Source organism: Lepisma saccharinum, chromosome 10, assembly GCF_977018435.1.
Source record: "Lepisma saccharinum chromosome 10, izLepSacc3.1, whole genome shotgun sequence".
NCBI classification, from domain to species: domain Eukaryota; kingdom Metazoa; phylum Arthropoda; class Insecta; order Zygentoma; family Lepismatidae; genus Lepisma; species Lepisma saccharinum.
The window spans coordinates 15,132,692-15,151,860 of record NC_139238.1 but is presented as its reverse complement, the minus strand read 5'-3'; the positions used below and the strand labels follow the sequence as shown (position 1 = coordinate 15,151,860).

The following is a 19,169-nucleotide window of genomic DNA, read 5'->3' as shown; positions in this document are numbered from 1 at the left end:
ACAAGTGGTAAACAAGCACATTTTCATTATTATTAGTACTCGATAAGTCTTTTCCGGAACCCCCTAAATACGTTCTTGTTTATGTTGCATTAAGCTAGGGGTTCGAAGTAATCGACACTTTACATGGTACGCTAAGTATTTTTGCCTGACTTTCCATTAATTTAATAGCAGCGAATACATTTTATTGCATAAAAGCATCTCACAATGTGTTACGAATTCATTTTTCATCGTTACAACATTTTTCCCAACACAAAATCTGTAAAAAAAACTCGAAATTAACATTGGTAAGCACAGCTGCTAATGGAGGGTACCGCTCTTCCTGCCGTACATGGCTGCGCGCACGAGTGGCTTCACCCGCCACCGTTGCGGAGTGGCGGGGTTAGCTATCTAGCCATATATAGGCCTACATCATTGGCCTAACCTAACCACCACAGATTATTACTACCTCAGAAAGCTACCAGCCAATGGCAATGCTTAAAACAGTTGTAGAAGCAATCACTAACAAGTCGATATTCGGCGTCACTTTCCCTTAAAATTAATTCCATCTTGAATAACCTATTTCGTCAGGCTACTCTTAGATTTTGTTACCCTAGCTTCTTACTTCAAGTTTGCCCCTTCTTGCCCAAGTTTTGGGGGCCCCTGTCCCCCTCCCCTCTCTCTCTCTCTGAGCAAGGAAAAGGCGACTTCATACGTTTATTCTCTAAATAAGACGAACTTAGATCCTTACACAACTATAAGAAAATGCTAAAATTCAAGTTTACTATAATCTAAAAATAAAACTAAGACATTTTAACAAGTATTTGGGGTTTCCCCTGGACTTACGGCACATTTCTGGATCCTCGTCGCTATTATCCTGGCAGTTATTTTGGGAGTCGCATACAAGTTCTTTCCATATGCACCATCCATTTTGACATTGAAATTTTGTTTCCGGGCATGTACGATTCCCTGAAGCAAAACATATTAAAATATAATTAATTTAACACGATCTCGGCCATTTGTGGAGCTGATGTTATAAGCACCAAACTCCATCCGCTATCAACTAGACTCACGCAGCCAGGTGGAGATGTTTCGAAAATAATTGTCATGTTTAAGCAAATAAAGTTTATTATATTTATTTAAAATTAATATAAATTTTACATAATCAGTAAAATGAAGAACAATACTTTTACAGTTAATGCATGCAATACGTCTCAAGAGTTGTAGCTTATGTATTCTTCGTCCACAGTGAGAATGAAGCCAATGTAAACACATGACGTGTGAAAAGTACGAGTAGATCTTGTCCTTTTAGTTAATTCTGACGTCATGTTGGTTGTAGGAATAGTGTTCATAAAATCTGTCCCTCTGTAGGTATGTGATTATCTATAGAACCAATGTCATCAGGGTAGACCAATAGAATTATTCACAAATCATGTGATTTTGTTTACAGCGACTTCATTCTCGCAAGTAACTGCAAACTTAATCAAATAATTTTTGAAGTAGCTGTAACGGACTAACATTAAAAAGTTGAGAAAAGTAACTGTGAACCAGTTTATTTTTCTAAAAAATGAAGCTTTCAAACCACATAATACTTTGTTATCATTATTGTACCAAGTGCTTCGTAAGAGCAATACCTACTGCACATATCAAAATTCTCGTCGCCGTTGTCTTTGCAGTCATCTTCTGAATCACACAGCCACTCATGTGGAATACATCTTCCAGTGTTGCAGCGAAATTTCGTTTCCCGACAAGAACGGCTCACTGTGGAGGAGGATAATTCTTTTACTACATATTTGCAACCCTGTTTTCGAAGTTACGTTAACAAATCTGCCATTTCTTGATTTATAAATGTCTATTTTCATCAGTGGTGAAGAATATTGATTTTTAGATATGTGAAATCATGTTAATTGTACAATAATATACAATATATGAATTAGAATAACAAGCCAAACGAATTATTACAGAATCCTTACACCACATCTTAAAACTTTTTCTCGGTATAGTTAGCACTAACCGGCCCCCGTGGCGGAGTGGTTAGCACATCGCGCTACAACTCCAGGTGTCCTGGGTTCGAATCCTGGCCTGGGCATGGATATTTGTGAGTGTCCATTCATCACATCTTAGCAAATTAGCCAAAAGTGGCACAAGAAACGAAGTGAAATAAAGCAAATCAATCAATCAAGTTAGCACTATTATGGATTCACTGTCAGGCCTGTTCATTGTGTGAGTCTGTCTTCGTACGCGGAAAATAAATTAAATAAATAAAGCAATATAAGATATTGCCTTGCAAATTACTTGGAAATTACAAAATAAACCTTCAACAAAACATAATGTTGATCAAATGCATTGAAATAAAGTATAAATAAGAAATCTGATGTACTTACTGCACATTTCCAGAGTTTCGTCGCTATTGTCATTGCAGTCGGCATCAGAGTCGCACACCCAAGAATCCGGTATGCACCTACCACTATCGCATCGAAATTCTGATTCTGGACACGTCCGCTTTCCTGCAGTAGAGAAACTATGGCACTGAATCAGTAAGCAAATTAAATGTTTTACTTCAGAGATTTGCAAGCAATTAATGATTCGGGTGTAAGAAAATAGTGCACATATTTTAAAGAAAACACCCTCTCTTTTGTCAATAAGATAAATTAGCATTATTATTAACAATACATACTCCACAATCCCTTTACACTTTCATGGCGTGTGGCAAAGCACTTTATTTACTTTTACAATACGCATTTCTTGCACTGACTCCAAAGATATGCCGGCGTATTCTCAAAATTTGACCTGGTTTACAGCAAAAATCCATATTTATTGTAAATACATCCCGTCTAGATTAATTAGATAATAGAAATAAAACACCAATGAATAAATTACTTAAATTCCAGTTTAGATGTTTGTTTTAATAGTCTGCAGTCTGCAATTACCCATGTATTAAAGCTGTATAAAAATATATGAAAAATGTTGCTTGACCGGTGGTAAACGCGGTAACATGGAGAATACGCCACTGCTGCCACCTATCTTTACATCGCGCCACTACAACTGTTGTCCAGATGACAGCACCAGTCCAGAAATAGTGGATAATACCTCGTACATTGTAAAGAAATACATTGAAGTATGTAACAAGTTACTACTGCCTGTAAAACATTGAAAGGTATGATACTTACTGCACATTTCTATATCTTCGTCGTCATTGTTGATGCAGTCAGCATCAAGATCGCAAAGCCACGTATCAGGTATGCACATTCCAGTTTTGCATCTAAATTCTGATTCTCTGCATAAGTCACCTGAAAACATGAATTAATAATGTAACCAAACCCTTAAACTGTTCCAAGGACAATATGAGCACACAATCACATTTTACATCGTGTACGTATAGATATTATTCACTTGATAATGAAACAATTCCGAAAGATATAGTGCGACCTAATTGACAGAAATTATTTAAAGTGTATAATTATATAACATTTGTTTTGCTAACTTGTGGGCTTTTTCTACAGTATATAGAACACAGACAGACTTAGGCTTAATGTGTATTTCTGTTGACTACACTTTTCCCTACAATTTCGCCGACCTCCATGGTAGAGTGGTTATCACAGCGCGCTACGACGCCAGGTGTCCCGGGTTCGAATCCCCACCTGGAAAAATCGCTATGATGTTCCAAAATCTAAACGTGCTCATAACTCCTTCCTGAACGTTCATTCACGTAAATTTTCGTGTGGCTTACTTTCGTTGTTGCCTTCTCAATACTTTCGTGGTCACGTAAGTCTATTAAACTATTAAACCGATCTGAGAAAATTAAACCATGACTATATGAGAGAACAACTCGTAGGAAGTGTCTAAACGAAACCTTACTCTAGGTAGAGTTACTTATGTGCATATCTGTGAATTCTGTATGTGTTAACGCACCTAGAAACACTTCATTTGAACTGCATTTGGCTGTATCCAAAACCAGAACAAGAAGGAAGAATTTGAAGATTGTCGAAAAACTGCAGTTGTCCATCTCTCGCGTTTCGTAACCACTGCCTACCGTGAGTTTCTGCCGTGTAGGTAAGGACTACAGGTAAGGACATTTCCCACCGACAGCACGGGAGGTATCTGTTCTTTTCAAATCATGAAACAATAAAGATTAAACAAATGAACCTACTTAAGATAGGCCTAGTGATTGAAGGGAAAACAAAATCAACATTTGAAATTTCTCGACGTGACAACTTAGAAAACTTGCATTATGTCCACTTTGTGCTAGAATAGGTTAATCGGGACTGGATTTATTTAGATCAATTTCTTGGAAAAGTGACAATAATACAATACTAATTTAGTAGTATACCAACATGAGCCTCGTGAGGGGAGAGGGGAGGATTGGTTGAACCCCTGGACATTGGCATCATTCATTTCAATTTCAAATTGAGAAAAAGTCAAAGCTAATTAATATTCGAACATAGCAAAATAAAAAGTGGGCTACATTGAAAATTGAGTGTAAACTGCGGCATGTAGTTCAAAACTTTGTGTTTTCATATTTTACTACTCAATCTATATAAATAGTTGCATGATATGCCAATTTTTTAAAAGAAAAACTATGTAAGACAACGTAAACTTAATCACTAAAAAATAGACGAGTCTCACCAGGAGCAGAATAGTAATCACACGAATATAAAAAATAATTATTATTTGTTTATGTTATTTGTTAACTTAATTATTATTAGTATTGTTGGTTATTTGTTTATTATTTTCTTGCTATTCAATTTTACGCCAACGGATCTAGCCATGGAGGCTCGGCCTCGAAATCCTACAAATATCAAATTTAAATAGTGTATAGTACAGCTGCGGCTCGTGACTTTTCACAGATACGTGCTACAAGCAGATGTTGTTTTTTGTATTTACAAGTACCCCCACCTTACACACACACACACACACACACACACACACACACTCACTTGGAACTGCTAGCGTACGCAGGGGTCTGGAATTGTAAAGGTCTGTATCACATAGCTGCTTTCTACGTACGGACAGAATAAACTATAAAATATTTTGCAATCACCGATTAAACTTTCATTTTGAAATGTTTCCGAGTTCTTTGCTGTTTTCATCCGAAACTCAAAATTTGGAAATGGGATGTAGCCCCATCAATTTCCTAACCCAACCTCTCGTACGCCACTGCTTGGAACAACAGAGCACAACTGATCCTTTACAATGACCATGAACCGCGCGAAAAAATTCGTGTCTGGTTCTGTAAAACTGGATAATAAACCTTTTCGAGCAAGGCCTCATCTCCAGGAAGCTAGCAACTCGCGGAAAGCCACGGCACCTAGCGACCTGTTGAGTGAGATGAGTCAAGGCAAAATGGATAATACATCTTTTCCTGCTCCCACAAAAATAAGCAATAATTAGGTTGGAGAGTTCAATGTACTAACCGATCTCTAACTATGCACTGGTAATGATCAGGCTGGAAAGTTCGTTCATACGAACCAACCGATCTCTGATAGTTCCATGATCGGTTCTGTAAAGCTATCCTCAAACTTTCTTCTTATACTGAGATGACAACACTTATCTTGCTGTGAATCTGTGGGTGCGTTCCGAAAGTCTTAACGAAACGAACGCATTCAACGAAAATAACTGGGCTCGTGAATCTGGTGAAACCAGTTATTTTACGGACTTATGGGACACTCTAGGCGAAAGCGCAGGCGCAGCGTTTTGTTTAGAGAAAGTTTCCGCATGGCGTCAGCGGAAGGAATGTTCTTATGGCAAAAATAAACTCTATTATGGCCACTGTTACTCATTTTAATCACATTCTAAGAACGGTCAAGGCATACTTATCTTGTGCATGTTGCTTCATATCGCTATCTGTTAAAATTATAATACATTTTCCGAACTAGTGCAGTTTGAATCCATCAGCACGCGCTTTGTCTGCAAGGAGCAGACGATTTTCACGGAACAAACCAGCATCCTGGCCCGTGCGTTTGGTGAATCTCGTTCTTGCACGAAACGCACGGAATGCGACTTTTGGGACAGCATAATGAAACTCACGAAACGCACGGAAGCACTTATGGAACGGTCAGTTACCATAACTCGTTTAACGCGTTAAACTCGTGCGACTTTCGGAACGGGCCCTGTGTAGCACGCTAGCAGACGGATTTCCCGAGCTGATTGGTTCCGACCCTACCTCCCCCGCAGAAGCGAGAGGCATTCGGCCAGATTCGGCGCGCCGCGAGGTGGCGAAAACGTAGCGCGCTACAATTTTTGAGCGAATTGACGTGAGAAGCAGTGGCGTGCCCAGGATTATCGAAAGGGAGGGGTTATGTACACTTTTTTTTGGGTAGGCAGCCTTCATCTTGCCATCTTTCCCTACCTTTAACGTTCTTTTTTAAAAAGAATACTGTGCCAAAGGGGGGTTATAACCCCCACCAATCCTCCCTTGGGCACGCCACTGGTGAGAATTTTAATTTCACTTCAGTGTTTTATTAAACTTTTTCAATATATGAAATGTGTCCCTTTCTTTCTTTTCATTTTAGTAAATTGAGTAACGTGCTATAGCACAGTAGCACGTATTAAGCAGCCGCCACTGGTGTAGTGGTAATTGAATGTTACTTCCTTGGCTGGATTAAATATGTTATTGTATAATAAAAAGTTCCCGTCCCGATCCCGACTTCGGGAAATGACTTCCCGACTTTTCGGGATCCCGAGCAGTCGAGAAATATCGAATGGTCATTTCAAAAAGTTGCTACTTCTCGACGTTTTCTGCCTTGCAAGTGTCTGGGACTCATCCGAAATTGTTTGTTTTTATTCCAGAAATGCAAAAACAATAACTTAAGTTGAAAATTACGTGTAGAATTCGAAATTATCAGAGCTTCGGGAAATTTCGAACATTTCCCGACTGGCGAATTTTTCCCGTCCCGAATGCCGGGATTAAAAAATATTCCCGTCCCGACCAAAAAATTCTGTCCCGCAAACCCCTAATTTTAACTTGCGAAGGCTCTTTTGACCGGATGTCCGGAGCGACGGCATCATTGAACCCCCGTGCACTCCCACTCCATCCATGTGCTTACACCATATATTACCGTATCCCCGCACGTGGTTAATTTACGCAAACAGAAGAAAGGTTGTTTTTAGTTTTTGCACCACACAACTACACGCAAAGAGTACACGTGTAGCGAACGACGTGTGACTTGTTTTATGCTACCGTATTTGTTGAAGTGATATTTTACATGACTACAGATACATGTGCATATTGTAAAGAAGAGAAACACCTGTGATTTCTAAGAATGGCAGAAGATTTGTCACATTATCAAAAAAGGGCACAAAAGGCGGCAAGTACTCGTAACAGTTGTATTAATTTTTTGGATAGAAACTAAATTATGCAACACACTATTCCTTCGATTTGCTTTCTATTTCTTCACCTTCGAAAAATATAACAAATTTGTACCTTTGCACTACATGTAGTTTTAAGTATGAAGTAAATTTTTACCAATTCAACTTAGATAAGCTATTAAATGTCATCTTAAAACATTTAATTTATTTAATTGAAGGACTCGGGTGTAAAACTGGTAAATGACATTTTGGTTAGCCATCCTTCAACTTTCGAGTGAAATTGCTATGTCATACAATTTGCATTAGACTCAGTGAAGCCTTCGGAGCGAATTGCCAATATAGAAAAAGTCGGCATGAGTTTACAATACCGGACCACTCTCCAATTTCTATAAAATTTCGCCTACTTACTAATTTCGGTGTTCTGATGACGAATCTGTAGTTCATATTTGGCGGTCACTTGTTAAAATTGTACATTTACGTGTATAACTTGTAAAATAACCTTGCGATTTACCACAGTGATTGTCCATAATACACAGCAATTTCAAACCATCTTTCTTTCGCAATTCGTTAATGGTCTTTCTTTGCGCACAACAATTTTGCTGACGTTAGACGAGGAATGCCTACGAGGTTAGGTTAGGCCTGTTAGGTTAGGTTCCATTAGCATAAATACAAAGAAAAAATAGTATTTTATCTAAGAGAACTATACCTTGTCTTGCGTGTTGATTTCTTCATGTTGGGAAAATGGTGGCTTCCGTGGAGCTAAGAAAACATAGTTTATTTCGTTTTTTTTTCTCGATTTCCATACTTGACCGCCAATTATTACATGCAGATTCGTGATTAGGAGTTCACAATTAGTGAGTAGGCGAAATTTCATAGAAATTGGAAAGTGGTCCGGTATTGTAAACTCGTTCCAAAAAGTCTCCAATTTTGTTAATTTTCGGTATACTAACTTAATTTTGGCCTCCTAATCACTAATCTGGGTACTACTTTACTATACCGGAGACACCTGTCAATGATTTATTTTCCAATTTTTTACATTGATAACGTACTATTCTGCGTTGCAGAACATTTCTTTAAGTGAAATAATGGATTTTAACGAAAATAATGTCTAGCCCCATGAACCATCACGGGGACGAGGTATGCCTACTTGGTTAGGTTAGGCCTGTTAGGTTAGGTTCCATTAGCACTCCTTTTGTTCAATTTAGCATATACGGACAACATCGGATTTACAAATTCCACGGCATCTTCCACACCCGGCAACAACTTCACGACGCATCCTCGACACATCATGTTGTAGCAGCAGCAATAGCGTGTCGGAAATAGATTTTCGTAGAAAACCACATGCATTCGCATTAAAATGGATCAAAACTACATTCCCGAACATCAACAACGCTACAGAAAATGATTTGCATAAGTACTTTCTCCTGTAAATTTGAAGAAATCCGTCTCCGGTATAGTAAAGTGTTACCCGAATCTGTTGTAAAAAACCGGGGGTCACGTCTGGAAATTTGAAGAAAAATCGATTGAATTTTTTTATATATAGGTGTATGTGCATAGTTTCGAACGAAAATGTAATCTCCTGTCATTGTTTCCAGCCATGCCTTTGTTTTACAAGAAAATGATATATGATGTTCAATTTTAATACAAACCCTATTTTTTCGATCAATTTAGGGGTGAAATGAATGCTAATGGAACGTAACGTAACAGGCCTAACCTAACCTCGTGTGAATGGTTCGTGGAGCTAGCCGTGGATGGCAATGGTTTGTGGGGCTACCGGTGGATGGTTTGTGGGGCTAACGAGCAATGTTTCGTCAAAATGTACAATTTCCAGACGTGACCCTCGGTTTTTTACAACAGATTCGTGATTAGGATGGCAAAATTAGTTACTATATTAACAAAATTACAGACTTTCTCATATTGTCAATTCTTACCAAGCCTTCTGGAATTGGCAAACACAACATGAAAACAATTTATCTAGCGCATAGTTTCTGATAACCTTTTTTCTTAATAAACTCAGAAATGACCGTGTTTTACTCCCGACCCCTTCAATTAGTACAAGATTGGACATTCGCCGGCCCCTGTGGCCGAGGGTAACACCATGAATAAACTATATAAGGCCAACTCTACCATATTACTGCAGATTTAAAATTCAGCTAGCAACAGTGCAAAAATTAATAATGGCATGCTTATTGTTCTGATTTAATGATGCACGTGGTACAGAAAACACACAAGCATTAAATAACACATACTGTACTCGTTAATTAGAAAAAATCATAAGTGACATTTCTGTAAGTAAACTCTAAATATTAAAAGAAAGAAATGATTTTTTCTTTAGAATTGAATTTAAAAGTTCAGGTGCCATGGTGACTAGGGCCACCTGTATCCCTGAAAATAATGATAAATAAAATCCAACAAACTGCTGCAATTACTTAGGCTTTCATTGATACACCATGTAACAAAAATTTGTTTAAGTGAATTTTTTTCTTGTTTCCGATGCAGTTTACTACAAAACACTAGAAAAACACAATTTTACATGTGGGAAATTGTTTTTAATGAAATGACAACGATTTTCTGATTTTTTAGTAAATGCATGTATTTGGGACAATGAGAGCTGGTTTACATTGATAAACAAGTTTGAACACATGTCAAAATGGAGTGAAGAAATATAAAGAAAGGGCTACAGTACATGAAGACCTGTACATTCCATGTAAATATAATAAGGTCTCTAAAAATGTGTTGATTTGAATGCTGCGCAGAAGTTGTTACCCTCCTTAATCCTATGTTTTAGTGCCTTTGAACTAAGGGAGATGCCACACACATAGCAAAATATGTCTGTATCATGCTTACGACGACGGGAAGATGCCATCCTTACATACTGCCACCCTCCAAAACAAAAGCAAAACAGATTTTAGAATACTAGGTTGCACAGTTTTATCTTATCATGAATTTTCCTATGCTTAATTCATGTTAGCCAATACATTTCATATAATTGACCACCATTATCAGAAAAATAATTACATGAAGGTAGCAATACCACATACATATTAGTTTTGACCTAATTTATCATAAACAAAACAAAAATTCACTTGAACAGAAAATAACCTTTTTTTTGTTAAATGGTGAGTAGGGACATTATTCATGAGGTAATTAACTAGTTGCCGGAAACATTTTATAACTAAAATAACAGTTAAACCTGACTACCTACACTATGCCACTTTAATGTTGTCTTGTTAGCTTTTTGGGCCTCCTGATGACATAATTGTAACTCGTCACCTTGTAATCCAAGTGTCGTGAGCTCCATACCCAGTGGAGGCATATGGTGGTGCAGATCCCACTTTATACTATAGGTCCAGTCCCAGTTGATGTAATTTCAATTCAACACACTTAAAATGTTGTACTCTTGATGTAATTGATGTACTCTTGGGGGATTTTCTTTACACATGCCACAATTTGGGACCAAGTATCTTGTTTATTTGTATTTTTTGCATCGTGAAACAAATATTGTGTCACATAATTCATCAAAATCTATTGGTACAATAAATTCAAAACAATTTTTTAGGAGGTACGCTTTGTCACACACAACTTCCCCCCTCACCGGTAGTATTTCCTGTGTGAATAACATATTAGCTGTAATTTAATTTCTGTAGTAATGTGCTTGCACTTTCAGATTTGGGCATTGTAATCAAGGGGTCTCAGGTTCAAGTTCAATTCCCTATGGAGGCATATTGAATGGTAGTTTAGATTTCGCTTTAAACTGTAGGTCCCATCCTGATTAGCCTCTGAGCATTATGCGAACCTGAAACAAAATTATGACCCAACCACAAAAATACAGTTGGATTTTTTGTTACTGAACTGAAAATTGAATTACTTTCACAGGAACAAGAAATCAGATACTTAACTGAAGAAATTAAAAAACTAAGGGAGAAATCCAACAGTACGTGCAGTGAGGAGATTGAAAATGGTCTACCACCTGAGTTAGAAGCATTGATTACGGAAAATAGCAAGCTGAAATATCGTCTGACAATATTGAAAAAGGTAAGAAAGTTCATGAAAGAGCTTCTAATTTCTTTTATTTTTGTTTTGTGTGTGTAAAGATTCAGTTCCGTCTACCTTTCCTTCTCGTACACTCTGGCTTATAAAAATTGGTAAATATGTGATAATGGTCCGTCTAGTTCACTGCACTTTTTGACACTAGGTGTAGTGCAGATGTAACCTGGTGTCAGGCTTGTGCAAGGAAATGATGTTGAACCAAGTACACGAATAGCGGTGTTCAAGTTTAGAAGATTCTCTCTCTCTCTCTTCTTCTTCTTCTTCCTTCTTCTCTCCTCTTATCCCATCTTTCTCTCTCTCTCTCTCTCTATCTATCTCTCTATCTGGGGAAAGAGAGAATTCTCTCCCCTCTCTTTCTCTCGCAGGAGAGAGAGGGAGGGATCTTTTTCCTTCCTCTCTCTCTCTCTCTCTCTCTCTCTCTGTCCTTCTTCTTCCCTCCTCTTCTTCTTTCCCTCACTCTCTCTCTCTCTCTCTCTCAGAGAGAGATAGAGAAAGAAAGATCAGAGAGAGAGAAGGAAAGAAAACTCTCTCTCTTTCTGCGGAGAGAGAGAGAAAGAAAAAGAAAGGAGGTGTTCTCTCTCTCTCTCTCTCTCTCTCTCTCTCTCTCTCTCTCTCTCTCTCTCTCTCTCTCTCTCTCTCACACACACACACACACACACACACACACACACACACACTCTCACTCACTAACTCATTCTCACAAATGCCTATCTGCTGCTTTATTAATGAAGTAAATGAGATGGTGTGTCACAGTGGATCCAATGTGCGAGTGTAGAGAGAGTCAAAAAGTGCAGCGAAGTAGACAGGGCAAATACCCTGTATGCAGTCTGTTTTTTTTTACTGGTGGTATGCCTGTATGAATTATACCATTTGTTTCACCCTAGCAAACCAAGTTTGGTAGAACCTTTGGAACCCAATATTGCATATGGGATTATATACTTTCCAGGTTTGTAAATTATATTTGCATTTATTATTTTTTGATACTTCCAGTGGTTTATGCACTAAAGCACCAGTCAACTACGTGTACCTTACTTAATATGATTGCAATTCTTTTTACCTACTGCTAGTGACCACTTAAAATACGATAAATGTGACATGCTACTATTTCATGATTTGCATATAGGGGCAATTACCATTACTAGAAGTTTTATTTTACACAGTGGTAACTATTGGGTGTTACCAGTTGCACTCTTATGAACATATAATATTGTTTAAAGTTACTTCCAAGTTATTGTTACATATTCCTGCTCTTTAATCTTTGAAATCCTATTCCATTTGGGCCCTCGACCCACTGTACCCCCTCGAGAATTACGCAGATTTTTTTTTAATTGACAGATTTCAACATTTTACATAATATAAAAGTGGTTCCAGTGTTAGGAAACCACAACTAACTGAGATATTTGATCGTAAAGTATAACCAGGGTAAACACTAGAAACTCCTATGCCGGACTACTTTCACTCATTTTTCCCGTAAAAAAATTCCCAAACAGCAGCAAAACTAACATTCCTGGTATAACAAAAATGCAAAATCACTATCAATACCAAATATGGCCCTCCTAACCTAACCATATCCAATACGAAGGAGAATACATAATTTTTTAAAGTACTAAGAAACCAACGTGAAATCACTATTGTGGGCAAGCCTGGCCCTCCTAACCTAACAACTATTTCCAATGCAAACAAAAATATATAATTTTAAAAAGTACTAACCTTAAAACAATGCACTTTCTGCTACATGGTTGCAGAGGCAAAATATGTCAATTGGCAGACACATCACACATTTTCATTGATAGCACTTACCACACTAAAAATGCACGCCCACCTTCCAAAGAAGATCCGGGGCAGTACCATGTCACATGATGGTCTCACTTATTGCACAACACTTTAGCAGCCTTGTGTTCTGATGTCACGGGACCTACGTTGTTAGGTTAGGCTAGCTGGGTTTAGTACTCTTAGCCTAAATAATAATTTGTCATTGTATTTATGCTAATGCTACCTAACCTCGTAGGCATTCCTCGTCTACCGAAACATCATCTGCAGTACATCTCGCGCTCCCTGACATAACACCAGGATTGCCAACCTTCAATCTCCGATATTTCCTACATGGCTCCAAGTTACAAAACACAAACAACGTAACAACATGTTCCTTCATATCACATGCAGATGGCAACGATCAAAATGACGTCATAAATAGCCCCATCCAAAAACATTCATTACTCCACTATAATACATCTCTTAAAGCTAAAAACAACACAAATTGTTTGTATAGAACATAATCTTCATAAATGACACAAAAATCATCACCTTATCACGGGGGTGCGGAGGGTCGACGGTACCTTCCATTTAATAAACTTTGTAATATTTGTGTGAATTGTAAGATAAATTTATAACATTCCTATTGGTAAATAAATCATATATCATTTTACATGTAACTTGAGAAGAGTTGTCTGATTTTCATGTCATCAAAATTGTATGGAGGATTTAACAAGGTTTCAGTAGTAAGAAGTAAAGCATAAGTGCATGTGAAATGTTACTTTTTTCAGCAATGAAAAATGAACAAAATCAGTAGTTTTAGAGCAATGTATGAAGTGTGCTTGTTTCTATTATTATTCATCTGAAATAGAGACACAAGAACATTATAGAAAACAAAAAAATATTAGCAATCTCATGAATCTTCAGTTATTTTCAGATCTCTCTAAAAATAACAAACATAGCCTTTACTCTACCAACATCCAGAGGCATCTTCTGGGTGCATGCGTCAATTGTGGGAAAAGAATTATTACTTTGTTTCACTTCAGATCCAAGAAATGTAATATAAGCTTAGTTGAGCGCTCTTGTGTAAAATAAATACTTCTCTTATATGAAGAAATTAGAATGTAGAAATGCTCATTAATGTTGTCGCAGAGCAAGATGTCTGATGGACCGCATCAGCGAAGGAAGATTGTAACGTGGGCAAGCTCTGCTCACGTGCTTCTTCCCTCCCCTCACAATGCCTCAATATTGTGTTGACTGCATGCGGTGAGGTAACAGCTACAGAGAAGAATGTGCTTGTTTGTTCGTTAAACAAAGAGCAGTGGCAGCGATTAATTTTTCTCCTTGGAGGTACAGTGCAATGCACATTTAGTTTAAAGTTTGGTTTGTTTTTATTTCTGGGCCTCTTTCAAAGTTCCACATGACTTAATGCAGTATTTTCCCGAAATATTTAAAAAAAAAAATGACTGAAAATGAAACAGAGGGTGTGATACAGGAGCTAATTAAAAAACATTCAACTTTCGCTCTTTCTCGGAAAAACAAACAATAGTTGAAAATGGTAGACCTTGCCCTTCTTTAACCAGCCTGTGTAGTAATCATAAAGATAAGAAACAGAGTGCAAGACATTTTCAAACTGCGCAATACAAGAAAACTAGTTGTTTAGCAGGATGTGATGTTACAGAGAGGTTGGGCTTGTCTATTTTTTGGTGTTGATAGAACAAGTGTGTGGACTAAGGATAAATTTAGCAATTTAATGTTAATGTACAAATCGTCAACTATTGAATACGTATAATGCTATCCCCCATTCCGTAATATACATGTTTTAAAAAAAGTGTGTACAGCATGCCCTTTATGATACGCCACTGAAGCCAGCCATGAATGTGCCCAGTTTTTCACTAAGATTTATATGTAGTACATTTGTGTATGTCAAGACATGTGGTAACACTATCCTGTTTTTGTGAAGAACCTTTCGCATGGAAGAAAAAGTATGTATCTTCGATATTTGCATATATTTGTTTTACAAATAACATGATCTTTACAAAATAGTATCTCCTTTGTAGGCTGTTGGTGTTGAGGAAGCCAAAAACTCAGGTGGAATGCAAAACATTCAAGAAATCCTGGCTGCTATTTTCTCAGAAGCTGTCCAGAGAGCTTTTCCAGATGTCCCTGAAGCACCTGTCCCAGTATTACCTTCGACCAGTCCAAAGTTCGGTGATTACCAGTGCAATTCTGCAATGCCCATCTGCCAAGTGAGTAAATCGAAATTCATTTGAGATTGTAATTAGTAGGGCTCAGAAGTTGATGACTTCAAAAAAATCTTTTAAAAAAATTGACCTGTAGAAAAACCTTAAAATTTAAAAAAATGTTTTCTGCGTATATCTGTAAAGAGAGTAGTTTAATTTGATAAAACCCATTGTTTGGTGGTTTAATACCGCAGTGCCATGTTGTGTAACTACATGTGCGTGCCACGTTACACTCACTGACATATGCCGCATGTGGAGAAATTCATACTCTCTTGTACCCCCACATTTTTCTTCAGTAGCATTGCCCATTCCGATGATATTCAAATAAAGGCACACATGGTGCGTAACTGTATCTCCTCGCCTTAAGGTCCAGGGGAAAAAATATTTTTCATCAACTTCCTAGTCCTAATAATTAGGAACGGAGCTAATGTTTGTTTCTCACAGTGGCAAGCCAAGTGAGAAATCAATGTTACAAACATGTTGTTAAACATGCCATTTGGCGGAGATTAATTAATTAATTAATTTAAGAAAGGATTTTTTACAGCATTAGCCATTGTACATTGGAATGTACAGTAGCAGGCACTTCAGGATTGTAGATATTCAATTGAATGTCAATGGGATCGTTACAACCCAGGAGTGTCCGTGACTGTACCAACAATAGAAAATAACAAGAGAAGATGATGACACCATGTGAATTCAGTGTTCCCACTGAATTTTGATCTGATTTCGAGCCTTCTTGATAAATATTTCAGTAAGAAGATGAGCTTTTCTGCAATTTTTTTCTCTCACTTTTATCAAATTTCGTTGTTTTCGTTAATTTTTTAGCAACAATGTCACTTTCTCTGCAACCGTTTCACTCATTCTGACCAGGAAATCTGAGTAACAAGAAACTTAACAATTATATATTTTCTTGAATGCAACACACTTTTACCAGATATATTGAATTTTTAATATTAATTATTGTAGATACAGAGAATCTTAGTATTCACTTTTATGCGAAGCTGGTTTTTGTTGTTTTATTAATTTCAGTGGCCACTGCCACCATCCTTGTTTAGCCTGATTGCACTGTTGCTTTGTCATGCTTGTTGCAGAACAACGAATCACAGCATCGCGGAAAAGCCAGTACTAAGGTTCTCTGTATTTATTTACTATTGCATCTCTCATTTCCCAAAGTATGAATGAATTATCGCATTAGTGGATCATAAAGTTCATGTGAGTAAATACATCAATTGTAAAGCCAGTCTCACACGGCAGTTAGGTGCATTTGAACTTCCCAACTCACCTCTTAGTGGAAACTACCATAAGATTTTTGCGTCTTCAGTTCACGAGGGCAGCAAAAGGGGTCTCATGATCCTTATAATCACATCTTTAAAAATGTACACTATACCACTTCTCAAGTTTAGATGCTAATAACTGCTGCAGGTAAAGGAAATTAATGTTTTCTCTTAAAACAGTAAGAGAATAACATTGGCACTGTTGAAAAATGCAACACATGTATGTGAATGTGAGTATATAACATATGTTATTTCAAGTTGATATCACTTTATGGACACACTAGCATAAAGGTTGCCTTACCCGTACATTACGATAGAAGTTGAATCTTCTAATGAAACCCTTCTCCGTACTGTTTTGAAATATATTCCCCAATACGAACTAGTCAAATAAATTACATTAGCTTCACAACATTCAAAGTGAAAAATTGTTGTGTTTGTTTACATTAAGTTACCATATTACATTTATATTTCATTGACACTTCCTTGCTCATAATATATTTATTGTGAAATTTACTTTGAAGTCCATGAAGAACTAATTACAATTCACAATTTATATATCATTACAACACTAGCAGATTTATTTACTGTGGTGCTACACACAGCACAGTCTATTTGTTACAGTAGTTACAGCCAACATATGTGACTGTTCAGTGTTTTCTTCAAAATTGTATTCGCGTCGGTAAAGTGTATCACAATAGGAAATGTAGACATACAAACTATTTATTTAAAACAATAATAATTAGTAGACTCTTCACTCAACAATTAAAATGTTCCCCTCAATCATTTACATAGTTGTATTCGTCGAATGTTTTTCTTCTTAAGCTGCTTTCAATAAACAGTCGAACATCTATTGCCTATCTTCTTCTTCTTCCTACTTCAGCTGGCTAGTGTGCTTCTCAATTCTGATTGGTAGTTCTTTGATTATTAACGATGGATTTACACATGGTTTCTAATTCTTTTGGAAACTGAATAAGAGAAAGCTGTGATATGATCATTAAGTAAGGAAGCTAGGAGTCGATCGGGAAGTGAAGACGTACCTAACTGCCAGGTGAGGCTGGCTTAAGAGGATGCCATTTTCAGCAATTTCCATCAATCTCAGTCAGGTGTATAAAACAATTTCCATGAATATCTGCATCTACCAATATCACTGGTATCTCTTATCAGCTGAGCTGTAGTTTCTTGATGATAATCTCTGCACACACTGTCATTTTCACAATAGTCAAAAGATTGGGCAGGAGAGAATATAATCATTCTTGAAAGGGAGGATAATATGCCATTGTTGTGAAGAATCTTGAGTGGAATGGGGGTGGAAATCCCCAAATGTCCTCCCCCTTCCTGTTAGTTCACACCCTGATTATGTACAGATTGCAGGAAATTTAACTTTCAAATATACAAAGTCCTAGTGATAACCTGGAGATTCATTTTTGTAAATAGAAAAGGTAAATTTTTTTCTAAACAACCATTTTATTTAATTGCAGATTCTTAAGAGCCAAGGGATTAAAATTTCACCACGTGATGCTGCAAACAAGATAGTGAGCAGCCTGCCGGAGAACAGAATGCTGGAGAAAATAGAAGTTGCTGGTCCAGGCTTCATTAATATTTTCCTGAGCCGGTCATTTGGCACAGAACAGCTGGCGGCATTGTTGAAGGAAGGAGTGAGACCGCCAAGGATCCAAACAAAGAAGACGATAGTTGTGGACTTCTCGTCGCCAAATATAGCCAAGGAAATGCATGTTGGACATCTTCGGTAATTTTTGTTGCTAGAGTAAATACATAACACAATTAACCCTTCGTGCGTCACGCGAGAAAAATTACATCGATGGTCGCGCATGGTGCCAGAGATTGGGTTTTTAAAAAATGCTAAATTAATGGTCTAGAACATCAAATCCTCAATTATTACAATTAGATGTTTTCTTTCAATAATTGAGATTCTATGAAACCATAAAAATTGAAATTCTTTAAAACTACAAGAAGACACTCTTCGTTAGTTGGAAACGGAACAGCAGACTGAATTTTCAGTAAAAACTAGGTATACCTATAGTCGAGCGTGAACTCGGACAGCAAGGGGCTTCAACGTAAGTCAGAAGATTTTAATATTTTATGATTTTAGTTATGCAACATTAGAGTTGTTATGTGTAACGATAAGGGGCTGGACCCCGTATAATGTGACGGGTGCAAAATAGCTTTAGTGCTGACGCACCCAAAATTTTAAATTCAAATTCAAAATTCAAATTATTTCCTGCATGTCTATATAATTTTCCCTATTTGTGGTACGACTGCTGGATGAATTTGAATTCTCATGCATAGATTGTACGTTAGTATTATTCTGCGACACTGAGTATCGATTACATTACTTATTATCACCTACAAACATATCACTTCGCTTGTTAGCAGCCTGCACTCTCAAATGATTATTAGAATCACCATTCTTCGGATTATTTACAGATTTCAAATTCAAAGCATTTTATCCATCAGGCAACCTGACCTTTTTAGTAGATCTCACATTTACCAAATCTAATCCCTTCAATAGATCGATTACATCATCCGTCTTGTCCAATCTTGCCGC

General features: G+C 37.2%; 2 protein-coding genes across 2 annotated transcripts in view; one reads left to right on the top strand and one right to left on the bottom strand.

Annotated features, from left to right (window-relative positions):
* The window catches only part of LOC145994478 (uncharacterized), a 30,426-nt gene extending 24,958 nt beyond the window's left edge, over nt 1–5,468 (bottom strand). Inside the window, exons 1-5 of the mRNA XM_083130612.1 lie at nt 5,450–5,468; nt 3,147–3,266; nt 2,361–2,483; nt 1,615–1,737; nt 823–945 (exon numbers count right to left, since the gene is read on the bottom strand). Of these exons, the coding sequence (XP_082986738.1) occupies nt 823–945; nt 1,615–1,737; nt 2,361–2,483; nt 3,147–3,266; nt 5,450–5,468 (508 nt within the window). The remainder of the gene's footprint in view (nt 1–822; nt 946–1,614; nt 1,738–2,360; nt 2,484–3,146; nt 3,267–5,449) is intronic.
* Nucleotides 5,469–6,939: 1,471 nt separating this feature from the next.
* ArgRS (arginine--tRNA ligase-like protein) overlaps nt 6,940–19,169 on the top strand; it is a 72,210-nt gene continuing 59,980 nt past the window's right edge. Inside the window, exons 1-4 of the mRNA XM_083129583.1 lie at nt 6,940–7,283; nt 11,161–11,319; nt 15,147–15,335; nt 18,082–18,350. Coding sequence (XP_082985709.1) covers nt 7,239–7,283; nt 11,161–11,319; nt 15,147–15,335; nt 18,082–18,350 — 662 coding nt within the window. The 5' untranslated portion in view covers nt 6,940–7,238. The remainder of the gene's footprint in view (nt 7,284–11,160; nt 11,320–15,146; nt 15,336–18,081; nt 18,351–19,169) is intronic.